The sequence below is a fragment of the Podarcis gaigeae genome (assembly GCF_964106915.1).
Source record: "Podarcis gaigeae genome assembly, chromosome: 4".
In the NCBI taxonomy this organism is placed as follows: domain Eukaryota; kingdom Metazoa; phylum Chordata; class Lepidosauria; order Squamata; family Lacertidae; genus Podarcis; species Podarcis gaigeae.
Window position 1 is genome coordinate 85,522,028 of NC_139677.1, and position 19,012 is coordinate 85,541,039.

At 41.6% G+C, this 19,012-nt stretch overlaps 1 protein-coding gene across 3 annotated transcripts in view; it reads right to left on the reverse strand.

Moving 5' to 3' along the window:
* Window positions 1–19,012, reverse strand: part of CUL5 (cullin 5) — a 35,688-nt gene that overhangs the window by 6,225 nt on the left and 10,451 nt on the right. For 2 of the 3 annotated variants that reach the window (XM_083736510.1, XM_083736511.1), the window contains exons 3-17: window positions 17,799–17,898; window positions 17,206–17,382; window positions 16,396–16,537; window positions 15,391–15,536; window positions 15,229–15,309; window positions 13,520–13,613; window positions 11,092–11,222; window positions 9,560–9,667; window positions 8,057–8,121; window positions 7,192–7,324; window positions 5,521–5,652; window positions 4,043–4,166; window positions 3,708–3,883; window positions 3,422–3,583; window positions 255–373 (exon numbers count right to left, since the gene is read on the reverse strand). In XM_083736510.1, coding sequence (XP_083592636.1) covers window positions 255–373; window positions 3,422–3,583; window positions 3,708–3,883; window positions 4,043–4,166; window positions 5,521–5,652; window positions 7,192–7,324; window positions 8,057–8,121; window positions 9,560–9,667; window positions 11,092–11,222; window positions 13,520–13,613; window positions 15,229–15,309; window positions 15,391–15,536; window positions 16,396–16,537; window positions 17,206–17,382; window positions 17,799–17,898 — 1,890 coding nt within the window. Of the gene's footprint in view, window positions 1–254; window positions 374–2,711; window positions 2,938–3,375; window positions 3,584–3,707; window positions 3,884–4,042; window positions 4,167–5,520; window positions 5,653–7,191; window positions 7,325–8,056; window positions 8,122–9,559; window positions 9,668–11,091; window positions 11,223–13,519; window positions 13,614–15,228; window positions 15,310–15,390; window positions 15,537–16,395; window positions 16,538–17,205; window positions 17,383–17,798; window positions 17,899–19,012 lie in introns of those variants that run through there. The other variant, XM_083736512.1, reaches the window with a different exon arrangement.

Consider the following 19,012-nt stretch of genomic DNA (forward strand, 5'->3'; position numbering starts at 1 on the left):
TACATCGTGAAAAACATCAAGAATGAAAACATTTTAATTTCTGCCTATAAGTAGGAGATAAGATATAAGAACACTTCAAACCTGATAGGCCAATGCCAAAACATTCAGTTTCAATTAACTGCAAAAATGTCAACCATTTTAAGTTTTGCTCTGATATGACACATCTGCAAAATGAAATCTAAGTATTGTTGGACCAAAAATTGTCCTTCATCTTCTACAAAGCGCTTAAGGAATAAACCAATTCTACATCTTACATTAAGCTGAACTCCTGGTTCACTGAGAAGAGGGTTCCTTCAGTAAAGTCTTTGGGTGAGTTGACTTGAGGTTCATATGACAAAACCTGACGTTTCAACTTTGGAAATGCTACAAGCGACTGTTGAGAAGAAAGGTGAGAGTGAGTGAGTGAGAGATACACATCATGAAAATAAGCTTTCAGGTGAAATTTTGGCAAATCCGCAGCATTTTGTCATGCTATCTGTTTGCTAGATACAAACAGCAGAGAAATCCTGCTTTATTTTAACCAGCTGCTAAAACGGAACAATTCTTATACACATTCTCGTAGTAGGCAAAGCAACTGTGAACGATGAAAGCTACCGTATTTTTCGCACCATAGGACGCACTTTTTCCCTCCTAAAAAGCAAGGGAAAATGTGTGTGCGTCCTATGGAGCGAATGCAGGCTTTCGCTGAAGCCTGGTGAGAGGGGTCGGTGCGCAACGACCCCTCTCGCTCTCCAGGCTTCAGGAAGCTATCCGCTAGCCATGGGAGACCTAGCTCTCCCACGGCTAGTGGAGTGCTGCATTAATCCCGAAGCTTGGGGCGTGCGGAGCTCAGCGCGCCCCAAGCTTCTGGGTGCCGGCAAGGTCGGCAAGGTCTCCACTAGCCGTCTAGACCTTGCCAGCACCCAGAAGCTTGAGGCGCGCAGAGCTCCGCACGCCCCAAGCTTCGGGATTAGCGCTTCGCTAGCCGTGTCTAGGCTGCAGATAGCAGCCTGCTTCCCGGAGCGTCGGGCGCCCTGAAAGCAGAACGCCCAGTGCTTCGGGAACACATCCGCAGCCTAGGCAGCCCTGCGGGAGGTCCCCAGGGATGTCTAGGCTGTGGATAGCAGCCTGCTTCCCGGAGCATCGGGCGCCCTGAAAGCAGAGTGCCCGGCGCTTCGGGAACACATCCGCAGCGTGGGGAGCCCTGCAGGAGTTCCCCGCAGGGCTCCCCATGCTGCGGAGAGCAGCCTGCCACCCGGCGCGATGGGCACCCTGAAGCAGAGCGCCCCTCGCGCCAGGCAGACATCCGCAGCGTGGGGAGCCCTGCAGGAGTTCCCCGCAGGGCTCCCCACGCTGCGGAGAGCAGCCTGCCACCCGGCGCGATGGGCACCCTGAAGCAGAGCGCCCCTCGCGCCAGGCAGACATCCGCAGCGTGGGGAGCCCTGCAGGAGTTCCCCGCAGGGCTCCCCACACTGCGGATAGCAGCCTGCCGCCCGGCGCGAGGGGCGCCCTGAAAGCAGAGCGCCCGGCGCTTCGGGAACACATCCGCAGCGTGGGGAGCCTTGCAGGAGTTCGCCGCAGGGCTCCCCACGCTGCGGATAGCAGCCTGCTGCCTGGCGGGTGGAGCCCGCTGAAGCAGAGCGCCCCGCGCGCCAGGCAGACATCAGCCAGCCCCACAAGCTCGGGGGACAGCAGGGAGGCACAGCGCCACTATCCTGCTGTTCCTCAACCTGGTTCGGTTTCCCTGACCTGCTTTTGTGGGGGAAATAAAGGGAATTTTTTCCCCTTTATTTCCCCCCCCCCCCAAAAAAAAAACTAGGTGCGTCCTATGGTCCGGTGTGTCCAATTGTGCGAAAAATACGGTAAATAACAAACAAATACTTTGAATAAAGCTGTCCCTAACTCTTTGACAACACCCTTAGCAAAAGGAAAGTATAAAAGTCCTGCTTGCACCAAACTGAGTTATTAAAAACTTATGGGTTGTATCCAGCCTTGTTATTTAGCTAATGGCAAGACTTTGGTTAAGGCTTGGTTCTGTCACTGAAGTAGGTGATGTCTGCATATCTGGACAACTTTTTCTGGAACAGTGATTACATAAGCAACCATAATAGACTGCCCACCCCCAACCATACAAAAAAGCCCTGAAGAAAAGTCCATCTCCAACTGCTGCACAGAGCCAATATTACTTGGCAAATTGTAATCATGTTTAACTACCAGCAGATGAAATACACACCTGACCACTTTTTCATCACTATGTTGGAACTGTGAGATATAGCTTCCCTTCCCCCTTACACTGAGAACAAGCTGTTTTGATCAAAAACATATGAATCATCATCAATAATTCTAACCATAAAAAGGCAGTATAAAAATAAGACAGGAAGTATGACAACTCTTAAAGTTCAACAATATTCATAGCTACAGTATTCTCCCTCGCCTCTTCATTAAAGCTATCCCTAACTCTTTGACAACACCCTTAGCAACTAACTTACAAATTTTGTATAAGTTTTTATTTGTTTTTGTCTATTCTATTGTGGTTTTAACTTATGTTTTAAGTTATGGTTGTAAATATTTTAGTGATAAATTTATGACATAAACAAACAAACTGTTCTGGAAACAGAAGAGGGAGGGAAGGAATCAACTGCTCTGTGTTCTGTCCTGCCACAGGGCCTACTGACATCAGCTGCACTGTTCTGTTATTTGTTCTGTTATTAATGTATTTTGTTTTTACCCCTCAGTCACCTTGGAAGGGTGTGTATCCTTAATAGTGGAACATAAATAATAATAAATAGGACTTAACATTAAGACTACCAAACCAATTTCCCATAAAAGATAAGTCAGGAATTCTGTGCAATTATCACCCTCTCAATATTATTATGGTTTACTTTTAGGTGACTTGATTTTACTTAAAAAGCATAGCAAATTGAGCTTTGTTTCAAAATTATCCACCCAACACACACACTGTCAGGGAACTGCCATCAGCTCAGAGGCGAGGAACAGAAGAGCAGTTGTGTTACAGGGAGCCTCCGAAAATCTTGCGAAGCAGTTCCTCTTCCGGGGAGGAGGAAAGGGAGAGGTGCAAGGACCAGAGGATGCTTGTGGGAGCCTTAACACCACTCCTAGGCAAGGAGGACAGGAGGGAAACAGGCCCTTGCCATCGCCCGTGCTGCGCAGTAGCCTAAGGTGCAGAGAAGGAAGGAGAAGGTTGGGAGTAAAGAAACTCTTATGTTGGGGGAGGTCCAAAAACAGACCACTCCCAGATTCTGCTAGCGATTGAGCCAGACATAAACTTTTGACGCTCTTCACTGTAAATAGTTTGTACCTAAATAAAGCCTGTAAAAGACAGGTTGGAGTCCTGCCTGGTTACTCTTGAGCAACCACAACAGCCATCTGACACACACCCTTGTCCTATAAATAAAATTAGTTTAAAAATCTGGGCACATACCCACAAAGTTCTCCTGAGCTCAGCATCAGGGAGTTCTGTTGCCAGTTTAAGGTTTTCAAAGCTGATCTTCTCTCGGGGTCTTTGGTTCCAGGCAAAAAGCACAGCCAGCTGAAACGTTGTTACCTCCAAGTCATACTGGCCAACTTCATTCTTAAAAGTTATCTGTTAAAGGGAGCAAAAATTATCCATGAACTGTACTTAAGTACAGACTTGTCTCCAGCTCACCAAGACCAAGTACATATTTACATAAATACAGAACAGAAGTGACTGGCACATGCATACATACAATTCCATTGGACATAAGGTGATGCCAGTGAAGTTTCCTGCCGCTGTGGTTCTTTTTGTAGAACTCTTCCACCTCAGGGATGAGATCTTCTAATTCCGTGGGCAGCGATACAAAAACCTTTTCAGAACTTCTGGACCAGGCCCCAGCATTCAAAATTTTGATATTCACAGAATCCGCTGTACAAACAAAAACACAGATGAATTCCAAATCAGAATGTAAGTCACACAGAGCTAACAGCAAAACATCTCTGACAGGTTAGCACAATAAAGAAACTGACTCTTTTCATGCTGGAGTCAAGCAGCGTCATTCTATGTAACACAGGAAAATAAGAGTACCTGGTAGGGCCAGCTTATTATTTTTGTGCATTTCCTTGAAAGCCTGGTTCAAATCTTCAGATACTTTGATATCCTGGAACATTCTCGCCAGCTTATTTACATAATCTGCTGGCATACCTACTTCCTGCATAAAGAGATGGCAAATTAAATGTAGGCACAATAGGATCTTTAAAAGGAAGGGTTTGTACTGCACGGTAGCATTGTATTTTTCAAATATAGTTAATTCAAAAGGTATAACCCGCATAGACAATATACACATACCCCCCCCCCCCCCGCTGCTTGACAGCTACACAGGCCTATCAGATAATGGAAAACCAGATGGTCTCAAGTGGGATGAAGCAGCATGTTGATAAATGTAAATCTGGAAAGCACCAGCTAGTATGGCCTTAGTAACTACTGCATTTGACAATGTCCAATGATCAGCTCTGCACATCTAACACAGCAAGTCTGAAAATGTCTGCTATGTGAGTTGCATAGCTATATGAAAAACAGTTAGGCCTCTATTTCCACTCCACTGAGTTTCTTGGGGTTGGATACCATCGTGATGCAATTTGTTTACCTACAAATGACTTGGCCAGAAACAAGAGTTTGGCCTCCAGTCCCATTATATAGGCAGACATTCTTTCTTTCAGGAAATGAGTAATTCTGCAAGCCTCCAGGAAGATTGCCCCCAAAGTTTCTGCATCAGTCAAAAGTCTTCCAAGGTGTTAACTCACTTACTCTGAAGGAAGGGGTGCCTACTAACTTCTTGAGAGAGGGGGAAAGAAACCCTCATATGAGATGCACCTGCCTAGAAAAGAGAGCCGTGCAATGCTCACAGAGTCCCATGGAGAGGACTGGCGGTGGCTGGAGCTAATGTAAGGGCCACCACTTGGCCATTGTGTATATAAATAGCTGTTATATCATAAAGAAGTTATATTATCATAAGGAACTTAATCTAATTAAATTATGAGTTCTGTGGCTTATTCTGAGAGATTCTGTTTTACAGAAAATACTGTAAGCCTAAGTCTTATGAAACAGAGCTACTACTAATTTTCAATATTTTAATTTTTTTAAATACTTAATTTTAAACATAAAGGCCTATTCTAAGAAGGAAATTCATTAGCACACATCCAATTTGCAGTGCAGGTAGACCACGGGTAGGCAAATTAAGGCCCAGGGGCCAGATCGCCTTCTAAATGTGGTCCGCGAACGGTCCAGGAATCAGCATGTTTGTACATGAGTAGAATGTGTCCTTTTATTTCAAATGCATCTCTGGGTTATTTGTGGGGCATAGGAATTCGTTCATTTTTTCCACTTCAAAATAATAGTCCGGCCCCCCACAAGGTCTGAGGGACAGTGGACCGGCCCCCCTGCTAAAAAGTTTGCTGACCCCTGAGGTAGACTCTCGATAATTTATATTTAAAACATTAATATTTGCCCTTTTTAATCAACAAACTTAGAGGAATAATAAAAACATTAGGATTTGAGATACTTACTCTCAGCCATTCTACCATATTCTCTTCTATTTCACTATCTGCTGATATATCCAATATAAGACGTCTTGTTAAATGAGCTTTGTGGTATCTCATGAAAACATCTTTGTTCTGCACATACTTGAGCACCAATAGCTGTTTAAAAAAAGCATTAGACTAGTTTCAGTGGTTGCTACTAACATCTATTGTTACTGCACAGCCGAGCCAGGAGGTGGCAAGCTCATACTCCCAAATTGATCTTTCGGCAGTCTGCTCTATGAAATGACTACAGATATAATTACGTTCCTTCTCAAGCTATCACTGAGGAACAAATGTGGTTTAACAACACATAGTTTCACTTTTAATTGAAAAGTTCTGCATTTCTCCCTTTTGATCACAGCAGTATCTGATTCTGCAAAAAGACCACACAGTAGCATTGAGAGATTAGTGTGCAATAAAAAGGTAAAGGACCCCTGACAGTTAAGTCCAGTTGCAAACGACTCTGGGGTTGCGGCGCTCATCTCGCTTTACTGGCCGATGGAGCCGGCATACAGTCATGTGGCCAGCATGACTAAGCCACTTCTGGTGAAACCAGAGCAGCGCATGGAAAAACCGTTTACCTTCCCACCGGAGCGGTACCTATTTATCTACTTGCACTTTGACGTGCTTTCGAACTGCTAGGTTTGCAGGAGCTGGGACTGAGCAACAGGAGCTCACCCCGTCACAGGGATTCGAACCTCCGACCTTCCAATCCGACCACAGCGCCATCCACATCCCTCTTAGTGTGCAATACAGTGTGCTTAAATTTTTCTAAAACAAAAGGTGCCAGGGCTCAAACACAACAGTACATGGGGACTCTTTAGTTTCCTTCTCACACTACTCACATTTTTAAAAATTATTATTATTATTATTATTATTATTATTATTATTATTATTATTTTGTATGCCACCCTTAATGCAAAGATCACACGGCAGTTCACAATATAAAAATACAAAGTGAGGGGATGGGCGTAATAAAACAGAAACAAACTAATAACTCCCCCCCCCCCCCGAAATAATAAGGCAAAGTGTTTTGAAAGGGGTTGTGGGTTGTTTTGAAAGGGGTTGTGGTTTGGAGGATGCCAAACTTTTAGAACCTCAAAATGCACAGCTGCTCCTGGCCTCACAATCCACATATTAGCATTGACACTAGGGGCAGGAAAGTTTTTCTGCAGTAACCTCTTCAACTAGAGGCTGCCCTGAGCCCTCAAACTCAGTGCAATCAGAGTTCCAGGGATTTTGTGTGCAAATGCTTCTTTGAACCAGATGTCTCTGGTAATGAGAGGATGGCCAAGTGAGAGAAGCTGCTAGCCATTGGGGCAGACCTAAAGGCACAATCCAACACATTTTCAGTACATTTTGCATCTTCACACAAGTAATGCATGAAAAGAGGATTTTGTGAAAGGTCTGAACCCCACATCAGCCAACTTAAATTGCATGCAACTGTCAGACATATTAAGGAATACTTAATTGTGCATAAAAGTAAGGTGCTACTCTCTGCACCCAGACAGCAACTAGATTAAGAACTGAACTGTTGTGGCATTGACTGTCTCTCCCCCTATTAATCCTGCTGTTTTTTAGAGTGATCAAAAGAAATTTTGCGGGGATCACAATTGTATTTTTTTTTCTCAGATAAAAACTAGAATCTGCACATACCACTTCTTTAAGCTTTGCTTCAATTTCTTCAGAGGTTAGTTTTTTGCTTAGCGGTGTTTTTCTCAACAACATATCACAATAATTCGCAAGCAGCTCCGGGCACTTGGACTCTGGCTGTGTTTTCAGTCCAACACTAAACGAACATGAGAAGCAGTTATCACAAAATTATACTGAGCAGCCCTCAATGTGAAGTTGCACACCATTATAGCGGGTTAGGCTTTTGCTAATAATTAAAAGGGGGCGGACACTTCAATAAAAAGGGCAAACGTTTACACACTTTTCTTAAATTCCACTTGCTTCTTTTCCTTCCAAGGGTCCATATGTTATTTCACAGATGTAATTAATACGGAGAATAGTAATTTGTGTAAATGAGTTAGCAGAAGGGACTGTACTCAGAAAGCCAGTGCAGCATGTATAAGAGAAGATTTATCAAAACAAACAGCTCCTCCTAACATCACCACAAGCTGTGTGTGACTTAAACTCTGGGCCTACTATTAAATGAACAATCAGAAGTTACAATCGGGAGAATATACAGTACAAAAGCACCACAAGGCAGGCACTTTCATGGGACTCCTCTGAAGGTGGCTTCTTTGAGCCTCTAGATTAGAACAGTGTCAATTATGGTGGAAGGATTCAGAAATTTCAAGTGTTTCAAGTATTTAAATATAATGTGGCATTGCAACTTCTAGTAATTTGATGCTTACAATTATCTGTTTATGGTAAAGGACTGAATATACAATGTCGAGCATGGGAAAGATGGATGTAAGCACAAGGTGGCCTGGAAAACCAACTTTATATAAGGAACTTGCCTAATTGACGTCAAAGAGAAGGCAATTAGATTCAAGCCAATATTCGAACAACTTACCCCTTCTGTTTCAATGGCAATTCAAGTTTAAATATTGTGGCATCGTTAACAACAGCTTTATATGCCTAAAATAAAATGAAAACATCCATTCAATTCTCAACACAGGAACAGATTCCAAAACCGACCATTCAAAATCTTCATCTTTAATTTCAGACATCACACAGGGCTGATTGCAAAGCTATGGTTTGGCCACCAAGAACTCCCTGAAGGTTCATGCGCTCCCTACTTTAATTGCAGTATTAAGTTTGAAAGCTAAAGAGAATTAGTGGGAGCTGGCACCTATGCTTCGCTAATCAGAAAAGAGAAGGGGAAATGCACATAGGTGGGTGGAGGTTAGGTGTGTGCAAACATGCTGTCATGGAAAGGTTGGACACAGAAGAATGGTAGGAGGAACGAGCTGGAAAGGTAGCAGGAACCAGCTTCCCCAAGGGAAGAAGGCTCAAAGCCTGGGTACTGGAGGTGGGTTGCCGATGGGTGGTCAGAGAGAAGACTGAAAGGAGTAGGTGTCAGAAGCTGAAGAGGTAATAGGGCTTAGTGAGTGGGGGAAGTCTGTGGCAGAGAGAAGTCCAGAATCAGAGCCAGAAGCTGCAGCAGGAGAGGGGGGGGGGTGAGAGAAGCCAAGAGGCAGAGGTGAGTCAGACTGGTGAAAAAGCATGGGTGTCTCCCTCTCCTGCTGCGACTAGCTCCCCTTCCCGCTGGTCTCCCAAGGACTAGGACTAGGAGAGTCTCCCAAGGGCTAGGAGAGGCATTAGCAAGAGGAGCAAAAGCACAGGCAGTGTCTCAGATTGCTTGAGGAAAACCCTGGAGAAGTGAGAGGCAGCTGTGGACCTTCAGTCTCTGCAACTGTCTCCTGGGGCAAGACCTACTGAAGAAGAGCTGATGTGCTCATTTAGGCCTGGCAACCCTGTGCAGACCCTGCTTTTTTCTAATAGAAAGTTCACTTACTCCAGGTGACTTACTGCTAGCTCACTCCTGACACATGCAGGGTAATCCCAATTATTAAATCAGCCGAATATGATGTCTGAACTAGCTAAACTATTCATAGAAATGTAACAGTTTTGTTGCCTGCATTTTAAAACCTACCATTATATCAGCAGTACACCTAGTATTATTATATCATCATACCTTGTGATGGTATTCTCCAACATTTTATATACAGTTTATAGTATTAGGACTTTCAATTCACTACTATTTCTATAATCACCTTAACAAATCCCCGACTTAGATACTTGGGCAATATTGACATATCATGATTAATTAGGCATGTATAGCTGTGACAGTATCAAATGTAATTGTATAAGTATATGATTGAAATCTTGCAATTACTTCTATATAGAGAATTCTTAAGATGACAAGTTATTATATTTTTCATTTACATCATGCAAGTCCCATAAGCATCAATAACAAATTGTAGACTTGAAACATGAAGTATGTCATTGTGTTTTAAAACACACAGTGTTAAAAACTGAAACAAATTGCCAACTGAATTAATAACAATCATACCTTATCTCTGGCAGTAAGAAATCTTGGGTCATCTTGAAAAGCTTCTTTAACCAGCTTGCTAAATCGATTAAATAATGTGAGCAATTGTTCTACATACTTTTCAGAATCCTAAAAATTGAAGAAGCAAAGCAACAAAAAATAAAAAGCCAAATCTGTGAGAAAAAATAGCACATTATTATTAATCAGTGGCACTGGTAAATTAAACCAATTTTCTGTGAATTACTTATTTTTATGGAGGGTATTGAGCTCAAAAGTAATTACTTTTGCTAGATTTTATGAAGCACATTACCATTTTTAAGTTCAAACAATTTATATAAAGTTTTCTGAATTATATTCCTAAAACACATTTCTTGGAAGAACCTATATTCTACAGAAATTTTGTTAAGTACAAGCTGTTAGAACAAAGGAACAAGAACTATTCAAAATATATTAAAAATGGAAATTGTTGAGTGTTAGTGGACAATCTGACAGATATCTGGTTACTGTCAGCTTTTTGATCTATCCCTTTTTATAGACTGAAAAAGTACACCAGGTGCTTCCAATAAAACTGCTTCATTTGAGGAAGATGTCCCAGTTCTTTAGAAGGTAGAGGTGACTTTACAGGCCACCATCAATTTCAGCTACTTTTCCTATTACAAAAAATACAATTTCACCCCAAGAAGTGATTCAGACGTTATGCTAAACCAAAGACTGGCATTACGTGAACCACCAGCTAAAGGTTTGGGGCTTGGTGTGCCTAGTATGCATGGCAATTCACCTGGTTTGACAGTAACCCCAATCCTGGTTTGACACTAACCATGGTTTGGATGAAACTTGCTTACTAAGATTGGCCTCAAACGAGAACTGGAGGTAGGGAATCGCTGCACACAAAAGTTGGAGAGAATGAATGTACAAATCTGAGGCTTCTGACTGCTCATTCGTATCACAACTGGGCAGTCCCCCAATGGCATGCTATGTGCTAACTCTCAATGCAGATTGGAAGGCAGAGCCATGGTTAATTTCTCTACCATTAAATCTGGTGCAGGGAATTTATCTTGCCAGCGTGGTGGCAGTTCTTTTAAGATCCCCACGTTCCAGGGATTTGGCTTGCTCTTAATTGTGCTGATTGCTTTGAAGCAAAGTTTCAATTTGTAATAGAAATCTGTAATTGCTTAATAACCCCAACAAAAGTAAAAGCTTGCAGTTTTATTTCATGAGATTTTAAAACCCCAATGATTTTAAGGAAGCAGCAATATTTCCCTACTGTATCTAGTAAACAGCCTGGTTTTCAATTCAATTTCACACATTCATTTCAAGGTTTAGTAGAGACTGTGGTTCCTGGGCAAAGCAGGGACTGAAGTGGGAAGGAGCATATCATACTGGACGTAGTTGCAAACATTTGGCTGCATGATTTCTTGGGTGGTAAAAAAAAGGCAACCAACACTTTGGACACCTACTTCACACCAAACTGAGAATTAGTTTTGCAAAATATTCCTGATATATAGGGAAAGCTTTCTAAGGGTAAGGGATAAAGTCAAGAAACACCTACTTACAGTAGTAATAGTTTCAGCGGCTGCTACCATATCTGCTAATCCAGCACTAACGATATGCTCTTCCAAATCTTTTAACATAGGCTCTATTCCATTAGGAACTTTATCCATCAATGAAAACATTAGATGCAACTCTGAAGACAAAAAAAGTTGAAGAAGTCACAAGTCAATTCATCTGTAGCAAGGCACCTGGAAGCTTTATTCCAGAGAAGCTTTATTCTGTGAACCGCCCTGAGACCTCCAGGTATAGGGCAGTATATAAATTCAAATAATAATGTCTACAAATTGCAATATGTTTGATTCATGCTTTCTTAATTGCAAAACACTCCTCCACTTCACAAACTATCAGTGGGAATTCTATGAATAATGACTTGAGATTATCCAGTGGGTCTGTTCAGGCTTAACCTGGGCTCTGTACAAACCACAATGTGCAAATTGGAAGCCAGCCTTGAGAATGCACACTTTCTCCTCCATGAACCAATTTTCCCCTTTCCTTTCTAGCATTAACCATCGTCTTCCATCACATACACACCATGGTTAATCAATACCAGGATCCTTGTAATCTAGGCTTTGAACTATGGTATACGTGTATATAAGCAGTATATAAATGTTGTGAAAATAAAGTAAAATAGGCTTGTTGGGAGAAGACAGAAGCACCCTGAGGCTCACAGCAATCAAAGCAGATGTGAAATATTTTTTTTAAAATCTGTATGTAGTGTATTAATAAAATACACTATAGTAAAGAAAGAATAAAAAGGAATATAGTGCTGATTTTAAATAGCCAAGCTCAACCTCTAACAGAACAAGGAAGTAGGAAGTCTCTCATCATGCTACCACTGAGGTGGATGAAAGGAACTTACAGTAGTAGTCATGGCCCTTTTGAGAGTGTGCTAAGATGGTGGTGAGCTGCCTGCAGAAAACATTAGCCTAGCTCTAGAAGGCTCCAAAGTAAGGCTCTGCACAGGCACAATACCGATAAATGGGACTGCACTGGGACCATGAAAGAGAACTATATTAACCCTTGGAAGGGAAGGGAAGAGAAGAGAAACTACCTTGAGTGCCATCAGGGGGAAAGGCGGGGAATGAATGAATAAAATAAATAAAAGGAAGAGAAGGAAGGGAAAGAATGCATCCTCAAGGAGGATTCCTGATTTGCTGCTTACAGTTAGCCAGGGCCAGCATTACATTTTAGGTAAACCACTCAGAGGTTTTTAAGAATAAGCAGTATATAATTCAAATTAAGTATGTAAATCAAATAAATCACTGATTCATTCAGGGAAGGTTGCAGGGGAAAGCAAAATTGTGGGGGAAGAAGTGGTTTTATGGACCAGTCTTCTCCAGGACTATGCAGCGAAATTCACTGCAATAGCCCATGTTCACTAATCAATTTCTCAATAGTTCCAAGTTCCCATAAAGTCTCATTCCCCTTGAGGACTGAAAGTTATACTTGTACGACGTTTGCTGCCTTGCTATATTCAGCTCTGGACTAGTGCCAAAGAAGTGCTGTCAGGATGAGAAGCCAAGCATATTTTTTAAAGGTCAGATACCTTTTGAATTCCCAGGCCTAACTGCAGATGTTTATACCATGAAAGGTGGAATCATCCATTTTGAACTAATTGCTATTTTTTAAAAAAACAAAACAACCCCACAAATAACATATACCATGTAGTGGAGTAAATTAAACAAAAGATTATAGTGTGTAGGGTTGTTTGTTTATGCAGTCTCTTTCTTCTGATTTCCACCCATGGATAACAATGTATTAAAAAGCAACTTAGAATGACATCAGTTGTCATCAACATAAACCTTTGCCAAAAGGGCACATATAAAGTAATAGCATTCCTAGGGCTTAAAGATATGCCTGTTCACCTAAATGATAAAAACTAAGTAGACCCAAACGACAGACAAGGGTGTTGAAATACAGCTAAAAGCATGCAGCAGCAATCATAATGCAATATGGTGGGGCCAAGTGTGCTTTCAGCTACCACTGGATTAACCCTCATTCAGTTACATGAAATGCACTGAAACTGCAATGAACATCCCGATGTGTAATATAGTGGTTCAACTATTAGACTATGCAGGTAGAACAGATTTCAGCTCCCACTCAGCCATGAAGTTAACCTTAGACCAGCCACTATTCCTCAGACTCACGGAATTAACAGGGTTGTTTTGAGGATTAAGATGGGGAGAATAACTTTGTGCACAGACCCTGAGCTCCATGGAGAAAGGGCAGGATAAAAATGCAACAAAGAAACATGTGATAAAATATATTTACACATAGTGATGCAGGGCAGCAAGCAACTCTGAACTGGTTCTACGTCAAATTGTATTTCTTGTGTGCTACTCTTTACAAAAGCAGTAATATAAATCAGTTATATATTTTACTCTGTCCATACCAATCTAATGACACAAATTTATGCTACACTTCACTTACTTTCCGTTTCATTTCGTTTGATCATGCCTTGGCATTCAGCTAAAATTGTCTCCTTAAAAGATGTCACCAGAGCATTCACACAGCACTCCATAAGCTGAAATGTAGAAGTCCAACCATTAGTGTACTTAGGATGTAGAAACGCATCAGCTAAATTGAGATGATCTTGCAATCATGTTTTGGAGGATGAGGAACATTCCACACACCCCTTTCTCCCTCCTTCATGCATGCCTCAATCAATCACTTCCTCTTTTAATCAAGCCACAATTTGCAGCAGACATTACATTAGGCAATACTAGTGGAGGAAACAGAAGGAATACAGTCAAGCTCCTCCCTCCATGAATTGTCACCTGATAGCAGCCATTACATTAGGCTACATAAGAGAAGACAGAACAGATGTGGGGCCACTTCATCTGTGCAGCTGAGACACCAAGAACTTATGAACTCCTTGAACTCTTTCCAATCCAGTTTATCATTCAAAGAACTGGTAACTAAGAACTTACACCTGAGTTTGCTTATTTATCCCTCCCTCCCAATCCATTTTCCTTTGGTGTGGAGACTTCTCTGATTGTGAGAATGAGGAATGGGAGGGGACTGTCTTTTTTTTTAAATGATATGGAAGACATTTTGGGTGAAGTGTTTGGGGGAGATTGAACCCTTCAAACTAGGACAGCACACCAGGATCATTTTGTGCTTTGCAATTCTGGTTTGGAGGGCTTGCTCAAACTATGGTTTGGAGGAGAGCTTTCCAAACTTTTCATGTTGGTGACACACTTTTTAGACATGCATCATTTTGTGACACGGCAATTCAGTTTTATTAGCAAACTGGTGGTTAAACTAACCCCTTTCCAGCCCCAGGAGGAGCATGGGGAGTATTCATGTGACACACAGTTTGGGAAGCTCTGGCTTGGAGGATAATCTGAAATCAGCTAGTCTCCAGTTTTGCAAAATACAGAACTCCCCAGTATGAAGCAAATTTAGGACACTCCCTATAGTAGATAAAATTACGTTTATACACATTTTGACTAATGTGAGTATTATTTATTCTTCTTCTTCTTCATCATCATCATCATCATCATCCACTCTTCACCATGAAGTTCCAGGGTGGGTTACAGCAATTTTGAATTACAATATTAAAAACAGTTAATAAAGATTATAATCAAGGGAAAAGGTAAAGGTAAAGGTACCCCTGCCCGTATGGGCCAGTCTTGCCAGACTCTGGGGTTGTGTGCCCATCTCACTCAAGAGGCCAGGGGCCAGCGCTGTCCGGAGACACTTCCGGGTCACGTGGCCAGCGTGACATCGCTGCTCTGGCGAGCCAGAGCCGCACACGGAAACGCCGTTTACCTTCCCGCTGGTAAGCGGTCCCTATTTATCTACTTGCACCCGGAGGTGCTTTCGAACTGCTAGGTTGGCAGGCGCTGGGACCGAGCAGCGGGAGCGCACCCCACCGCAGGGATTCGAACCGCCGACCTTTTGATCGGCAAGTCCTAGGCGCTGAGGCTTTAACCCACAGCGCCACCTGCGTCCCTTAATAATCAAGGGAACAAGGGTCCTAAAACACAGGGATAAAAAAGCAGAAGCATGTACACATTCTACAGGGCAATCCCATACACAAGTCCCACAGAGCTTGGTGATGTTTGTACCCACGTAAATGGGCATACAATGGTATATAATTATACCTGCTATATATAGCTAAAACTAACACATACCGCTTCTACAGAGTTACATTCCCGCCTGGTTTCTAAATACCGTAGTGCTCTTTTTTCTTCTTCCTTTAATTTAGCATCTGCCTGTAGAGAGCAGAACAACAATTACTTAGAATATTAACATTAACAGGACCAACAACTTCATACCAACACCTTTGAACTTACATATTTCATGTAATTCTGAACACCATTTTGTTGCAAATACGAAGGGGCTTGAGTTCTATAAAATCTCTCTGTTGAATCAAGGTATGCTTTTTCAAAATTATCCCGATAAATCTGGAGTTTGTCTTCAGGATTAGAACACAGATTAACTGAAATGAGGAATATAAAGTTAAAGCATTCTTCCTGGGCTTCTATATGATGAAACACACTTCTCCCATTAATGACAATGAATATAACAATAGGCAGAAAAACATAGTCTAGCTTTCCATTTTTTAAAACAATTCCTGATCATCTGGACATAAGACTATGACAACTTAGAAGTCTAATAAAAGTGTGCTTTTTAGGGCAATTTTAGATTGTAAGTTAGCAGGTAAGGGACTTGTCTCAGGATGAGCAAATAAAGACCCACAGGATCCCTCGCTCAGTCAGCCGATTCCTGGTCCTGCTGGGCTATGCTGGCGTAAGCCCCATATGCCAATTTGGGCAAAGATATGCCAGTCTTAACTCCCTCAACCTGTCGGCTCAGTCACCTGAGTCATTACTGAAAGATCTTTCCAGCATAAGACCTGAAAAATGGGCATTCTAGGAGAGTGGCAAGGGCTGGGCCAGGCCAGGAGGGCTAACTCTGGAACTTACAGCACCAAAAGGGTAGTGTTTAAAAAATATCGAATTTAACTTCCACCAACCCATGGGATTTCAGATTCCTCCCCACAAAAAAAGAATAATTCCCAGGGCATTTGCCTGTGCAAAAGCAGCAGTAACATGAATCTTAAGATCATCACTGATTGAAATGTCTGAAGAAATTCCTTATTTACTAATCAAGACAAGGGACAAGTTTCAAGCATCAAGAAAAAAAACTGCTCCTGCTGCTGGACTACAGAGATTACTGGTCTTTTCTGTACACTTGTCATCAATCCTTTTGTCAATGCAAATTGTAGCTGGAGGCAAACTATGATGGTTTGTATATTAATGGGGTTCTGAAGACATGTCCCATAAAACAACACATACCATACGATTCTCTAACACCAATGACAAGTTGAGAGTCAAATGCTTCTCCTAGCCTTTCAGCATGGACCAGCTTCATTGCACTGTCTTGAAGGCGAGTCTTTATATTTGAAAATATGGATTCGTTCCAAGTGTCTAACATGAGCTGCAAAGACAGAAAGAAGAAGAAATAACATTAAAAGGTATGTACAAATTATCAAAAGGCAACCCATTAAAAACTGGCCCTTGAAGGGCCTAGCAAAAGTTCAGTTTCAGATTTAAACTTATTTCTCAAATTGTACAGCATGTCCACATGACAGCTATTAAAAAAAACAAATGTTCTGTTACAATTGCCACTCTCTTTACCAAGGACTAACAAAAAAAAAAAGTTCTCCAATGAGGTTTGTGGTCACTTTATAGTGAGCATTGTTAATTGAGTAGAAAGTGTGTTTTAAATAACTCCAGCTAATTATGCGCTCACCCTGTCTTATCTTTAAAACTCAGGGAAACATAAACCAACTGCTTTTTTTGGCCACACTCTTTTCACACTTTCAAAGGAAGAACATATTCATCACCTACCTACAAATTTGTTTAAGAGAAAAGCAGCAGGAATATGCAAAGCTACCACTACATTGGATGAATAGCACTGCATTATGGAATTGTGTCTGGCAGTGGAAAGAGAAGCAGTTCAGTAAATCATCAGTTCTAACCCCCACTTTAAAGTGATGCTTCAGTATAACTATGGACGATGCAAGATTTCACTATGCTATGCCATGTATTCGTGCTACAACACACTCTCTTTGTGATGGTGTATATTTACAGTAAAGCACTTACCTTTCGTACAATACTGTCTTCTACATTGGACTTCTTATTGCTGCCTTGTTTGCCCATGAGAGTAATCTCTAACTGACAAAATGGCTTGGGTAAGATATCACACTGCGTGAAGAATTTACGCCACTCTACAATATAGGCTTTCAGTAATGCAGTATCATCTTGGTGGCTCAGCACTCTCTGAAAGAAGAGATGGCTCAAAATATTATCATCTTTATTTGTTAAGCTTCTATACCACCCTTCATCCGAAGATCACAGGTACAGTATAAAAACAGATACAGTATAAAAACACAAACGAGTACTTCTAATGCCTACCACCAATGAAGCTATTGGTTCTTTTTTTAAAAAAAAATTATGCCATACATAACACAGAGAACTCTGATGTTACAAAAGCAAACTTGTAAAAAAGCTGCAAGATGACAATACCCAACATTTGCACAGTACACACCGCCCTATCCAGGGAGATTTGGATTAGGTGACCCATCATGTTTGTGGTTATTCTCAGTTCTGTATGCAAAGTTGAGCTGCCTTTGAGAAAATACACTTTTGAGATATCAGGAGAAAAGAATCTACTTGTGGACAAGTTGAAAACTTACTGCTTGTGCTTGTTTAATAAAATCAAGGATATCTTCTTTCAAAGCCTGGTGTATTTTTGCTGGGCCTTTATCATCCCACAAGCAAACGCCATGCACATCCCTAGAAAATATATACATTCAGTCAGGTCAAGATAATACTAAACTGTATAGCTGAAATTTCAGTTTAAGTGGCCACTTGATAATAATGTCCTCAAGCAACCCCAGTCCTCAAGCAACTCCTGTTAAATGTCAACAATATAGTGCCTACCCACAGCTGGGAAAAATGGGACCGCGCATTACTTTGTCCATTAGGCTGTTTTAAATAGACATATCAGCATATACAAATCTGTACATGCAATATTAATGTCTGAAGTCAAATAATTCACAGTAGAAAAAAGAATCTGGCACTTTATCATTCATTTACAAAGTCCAATGTTACAGAGTATGCCTAACCAAAGTTGCCGTCCTGGGAAACAGAACTATTTCCAGGTGGAGAAACACCATCTCCCCAGTCACACATAAAGAAAGAGCTGCAGCTTAGTGCTAGATCACATACTTTTGTAAACATCCCAAGTTCAGTGTCTAGCTTGAAGGTGTTTTGGTAATAAGTCTAAGACAGCCCTGACTGAGACTCTGAAGAACTGCGACTGGTCATAATTAGGTTAACAACCAGCGGTTTGTTAGCAAAAGCTGCTCTCCTGAGATGTTCTGACAATCTCACATACCCCAAGTGCTCGTCACCTTCTTCCTTCTGGACTTCCAGCAGTATGAGGTAGTGAGATGAAGGCATAGGCAAGCAAATAAAGAGGAAAAGCCCTTCTCTCACTCGCAGAGCCAGATATCAATCTGGTTTCCCTGCAAAATGGCTAAAAAATGGACAATATTTGTCTCTGCTCTCACTTAGGCACTCCAATGTGTCTCTTCCCTGACTTCAAGTATTAGAAAGAAACTGGATTTTCTAACATGTCCCTTTGAGGAGAGGGAGAGGGAGAGGGAGAGGGAGAGGGAGAGGGAGAGGGAGAGGGAGAGGGAGAGGGAGAGGGAGAGGGTTTGGCCACTCACCCGCCTTTAAGATTACCCCACTGATAAAACCAGCCAACAACCATTTATATAGATTATATAGATACCATTAATATGACTCCATATATATAGAAGCTCTTTATGTCCTTATTCGAAATTATCAGATCTGGAGCTTAGCAAACCTATGAGTTGTATCCAACTAAGGTTTACTCAAG